The sequence below is a fragment of the Oryx dammah genome, unplaced genomic scaffold (genome assembly GCF_014754425.2).
Source record: "Oryx dammah isolate SB20612 unplaced genomic scaffold, SCBI_Odam_1.1 HiC_scaffold_1, whole genome shotgun sequence".
Lineage (NCBI taxonomy): Eukaryota > Metazoa > Chordata > Mammalia > Artiodactyla > Bovidae > Oryx > Oryx dammah.
Window position 1 is genome coordinate 100726359 of NW_024070185.1, and position 4609 is coordinate 100730967.

The 4609-nt window shown below is 53.9% G+C and overlaps 1 protein-coding gene across 2 annotated transcripts in view; it reads right to left on the minus strand.

The window, feature by feature from the left end:
- Positions 1-1839: 1839 nt before the first annotated feature.
- HDHD3 (haloacid dehalogenase like hydrolase domain containing 3) overlaps positions 1840-4609 on the minus strand; it is a 9970-nt gene continuing 7200 nt past the window's right edge. The window contains exons 1-2 of one of the 2 annotated variants that reach the window (XM_040239660.1): positions 4429-4575; positions 1840-2908 (exon numbers count right to left, since the gene is read on the minus strand). In XM_040239660.1, coding sequence (XP_040095594.1) covers positions 1988-2743 — 756 coding nt within the window. In that variant the 5' untranslated portion in view covers positions 2744-2908; positions 4429-4575 and the 3' untranslated portion in view covers positions 1840-1987. Of the gene's footprint in view, positions 2909-4428; positions 4576-4609 lie in introns of those variants that run through there. The other variant, XM_040239652.1, reaches the window with a different exon arrangement.

A 4609-nucleotide genomic window follows, 5' to 3' on the forward strand; every position in this document is an offset into this window, starting at 1 on the left:
TTTCTTCTGTGTTCTTTGTTGCTAATTGGGCAAATCCCCCAGGTGCCAGCTCATATCTAGTGTTGTGTTTGCTGGGGAATGAATGTCTTCACCCACTATCCACATTCCCAGATACAAGCAGGAAACAGCTCAGCACACACAGCTGAAAGAGCCTGGAGACAGGGTTCTGGGCCCTGCATTGCTGAGACCATGGTCAAGTCCCTTCCTATCCTCTGAGGAGGTCACTGAGAACAGTGGTCCTCCCGTTTTGTTTCACCTGGGAATACCATCCCAAGGCAGTCTTACCTACAACTTACCTGGAAGGCTCTTGGGCTCAAAGATGGAGGACAGGGCCTTCCCCACTCTGAAGTTCATTCAATAATTTACTAAACACTGGGTGGGTCAAATCAAATCAACCTTTTCAGTTGACATGACTTCTGAGGCCCTTGCAACTCTGAAACCACAGCTCATGACCTTTGAGTCCTCACTGCTTGACAACTGGAAATTAATGTTTAGTCACCTGGCCTTGGCACTAAGCCCAAAGAAGACAGATCCACAAGAGGTTTGGCCAGGTCTAAGAAGAGCTTCCTGTCTGCTTGAGCCCAGACTCTGCTTAAAACCTAGGTCAAAGCCATTTCTTCTATGCAGCACCTAAAGGTCTTCATGCTATTCTCCCCTCCCCCAGCTACCAATCTACCTTCCCGCAGCAGCTGTGGGTCCACAGTTCATGGGCCTGCTGCCAAGAGTGCCCCTCGTATCTGTCTGCCCATCTGTGGGCCACTCCCAGTTTAGGGTCCACTCCAGAGCCCTCCCGAGCTATTGGCACAAGGACATATACCGTGTATGTGCCTGTCTGTGCCTTTTACCTGTAGTACCCCTGGACTTGGCACTGGACAGGGCACAGGTGTCCAGTAAACACCAAGTAGAGAGGAGCGTGAAGGGGGAAAGACAGAGACATGGAATTTCTCCAATGATTCCCCCTCCCGCTTCCCTGCACTCCTGCCAGTTGAGCTCCAGTCTCTGTTCTCTGTGCTTTCCCACTCCCACACTACCCCTGTGACCGGGGTGCCCTTCAACACTGCCATCCTTAGGACATCTTCTCTATTCTCCCTGGATCTCCATGGCATCATGTCTCATGTGACACAGATCACTTTCTACTAGAAGTCAGGCCAATGGGCTCTGGAGTCAGACTTGCCTAAAGAGAACCCCAGCTCCTGCAGGTACTAGCTGTGACTCAGGCAGGCTACCTAACCCACAAATCCACTTCCTCATCTATAAGGTGGAAGTCACACTTGCAAGGCCCACTAGAGTTATGTATACATACATAAGGCCCTGCAGAGTATTTAACACACTGCAGGCCTACATCAGCTGCAGTGTGTTCCTTGTCTAAAACTTCCTTCAGGGCATTCTCTGAAGACCCGAGGTTCGATCCCTAGTCAAGGAAATAAGATCCCACAAGCCACAAGGCATAGTTAAAAAAATTTTTTTAATTAAGTTTCCCCTTCAGACGATGCAGTCCTAGAGGGCAGCGTCCTTACAGCTCAGCTTAGTGTCCTGGTTACCTAACTAAGCTCCTCTGATCTCTAAGCTTCCCAGGGGGAGAGTCACGGAGACTTCATGAATGGAAGAAGGTCCCCAGGACCTCTGCTTCAACCCTAGCAATCTCTCACTTTTCCTGTTTTGCATGTTGGGGTTCCACCTAAGTACTCCCATGACAAAAGGCCCTGCTGCTGAAAGTTTGAAAGTGCTGGTTTTGAAGCTAGTTGGGCCCTCATGAATCTTGGAGGTGAGGGGGACTCGCAGTGGAAAAGGGACACGGGTGTGATGCATGAATCCTCTCAGAGACCAGGAGCTGGTTGCTGGGGCAGGGCGGAAAGGCGCACTCAAGGCTTTTACAGTCAGAATGTGTTATAGAGGCTGCAGGGGAAGGGGCAAAGGCCAGACCTTGGCAAGAAAAGGGTTCCGTGTCTCCAGTGTCTGTTGACCCCGGCCACTTCCCTCACCAGACTCAAAGCCTTGCGGGGGAGCCTGCCAGGTAGTCAAGGGCAGGCAGGAGAAGGGACAGTGAGGGGAGAAAGTGTTCCTGGGGTACAGAATCCTTGACCGCAGGGTCCAAAGGCTCAGGGCCAGCCACCAGGAAGCTGTGCATGCCTACAGCCCGTGCTCCCTTGTAATCACATTGGTAACTGTCCCCAATATGGGCTGCCACCGCTGGTTCCACCTGAGCAAGGTGCAGGGCCTCACGGAAAATACGGGGGTCGGGCTTGGGCCAGCCGGCAGCCTCAGAGGTCAGCACAAAGTCGAAGTGTTCCCGCAGGCCGACACCTTTCAGGATGTCCTCTAGTCGTCGGTCAAAGTTGGAGACCACTGCCAGCCTCAGGCCTCGTTTTCGGCAGCCCCTAAGGGTGGCCTCAGCCCCCTCCAACACCTGCCAGGTGCTAGGACTGCTGAAGTCCTTATACAGCTGCTCAGCGATGGGGGCCACAGCCTGGGCGTCCCGAACACCGGCCTGGTGGAAGGTCTGCTGGACCAAATCCAGCCACCACTGGCGGGAGGTAAGGCCGTGGCTCAGGCCATAGTTGGGGAAGCTCTGGCTCTGAGCCTTGTACGCCTGCCTGAAGGCCTGTCCCAGGGCTGTGGCTTCCACCTCCAGCCCGTGGGCCCGGGCCTTCGTGGCATATTCCACTCCCACAGGGTGGCGGAGCCTGAGCAGCGTGTCCTTCACGTCCCACGTCAGCAGTCGTAACTGTAGCCGGTGCGCCATGGGTCTGCAGGAGGGGGGCCAGTCCACCCTAGTTCGGCCCCCTCCTCAGGTCCCAGGAGGTTGAGCTGGATAAGACCACCCTCACCCAACCTGATGGTCTTCTCTTTCTGGGCTTCGTGGGTTAGATCTGCTGGCACTTCGGTAATGGCTTCACAGCAGAAAATTCTGGAATGAGAGGGCAAGTGAGGTGGAAGTTCAGGCTTTGGAGTTAGAGACAGACTGGGTTCAAATTTTGATGCTGCCAACTCACTGTGAGACCCGGAGTGTCTCTGAGGCTCTGTCTCCTCATGTGTAAGGAGAGCAGAGTGACTCAGCCTCACATGACTGCTGCACCAAATAAGATTTCTCCATTCCTTCCACCTATTATGTGCTATATGCTAGGAGAGGGACAGACTTGTAGCCCTCGTGACAGTCACAAGCATTAAAGAACAGGGGATACAGCTATCAGACAAAGAAGGAAGGCAGCAGGTACCATCAGGGTATCAGTCCAGAAACCTGATTTAGACTTTGTTGGCGGGGAACTTCCTAAGCAAGTGTAGTTTCAGTGACAATTTGAGAAGGCCGAATCAGCAGACGTGCTGTGTGTGCGTAGTCGCTCAGTCGTGTCCAACTCTTTGAGACACCATGGACTGTAGCCTGCTAGGCACCTCTGTCCATGGGGATTCTCCAGGCAAGAATACGGGAGTGGGTTGCCATGACCTCCTCCAGGGGATCTTCCCAACCCAGGGATCAAACCCAGGTCTCCTGCATTGCAGGCAGATTCTTTACCATCAGAGCCTCCAGGGAAGCCCAGGGCCTTGTAGGTCAAGATAAGGAAACAATTATTTTGACTGCTATTACTATTGTTGGGAATGTGAAAAACAGTAGAGTCTTAGCAAACCATCTGATCAACCCCTTAGTCAAAGGGGAAGACTGAGCCAGAGAGGGATAGATATTTGCCTAAGGTCCCAGCCAGTCAGCAGCACTGCCAGGACTAGAACCCAGACCTCCAGATCCTCTGGTCAGTACTTCCTTCCATTGCTCAGACATACTTGGAGTATTCAAGAATCTGATTTTGGTGAACCTCTACAGCTCAGGGTAAAAGACAGGACAGAGCAGCCTGGTCCTATCCATCTTAAGACCTCCCTGAGCCCCAGATATAACGGCTGCCTGGGTGGAGAGCCAGTGACAGGTTCCTGACTCAGTGCACAGAAAACAAATTTCTCAGCCTAAAATCTATGGGCTGGAGGCAGCTTCTTGCCCTAGAGCCGATTCCAGACACGCAACCTGTTCAGTAGAAACCTAAGGGGCCAGAGTTCAAAGTGCAGCTAAGTCGTTGCTGAGGGACAGACCAGGCTGGTAAATCTGGGGACAACCCTTAAAGGAAGTTTGGCAACGAAATTTCAGTCAGTCTGGAACTTTAGGGAGACCCTTCCAAAGATATTCCCACGTGGCAGGTGGGTAGATGAAGGCCCAGAGAGGATCGAGAACTCCTCCAGAGTCAGGCAGTGAACCACTGGCACAGCATTTTCCATTTCTGGAAGCCGGAGTTGGGGCTTCTGGCTGCCAGCTTAAATTGCTCACCTCCCTCCCCATTTCCAGGACTCGGTGGCGGCAAATTCCAGGTAGCCTGCCCTAGCCTGACCTATCTACGCCTGAGGTATGCAGCGGGACCTGTGGCGCCAGCCCCCGGGCCCACGACCTACCTGCCTCACGGGGAAGTAGGTCAGGAAGGAAGCTGCAGCCCCACTCCCTCTAGGGAGAAGGGAGAAGCCGCAGACCCTCAGCAGCGGCCCTTTTCTCGCGAATCCTAGCCCTCCTCCCGCCCCTCCGCCCCGCCCCCGCCCCTCCGCCCCGCCCCCGCCCCTCCGCCCCGCCCCCGCCCCT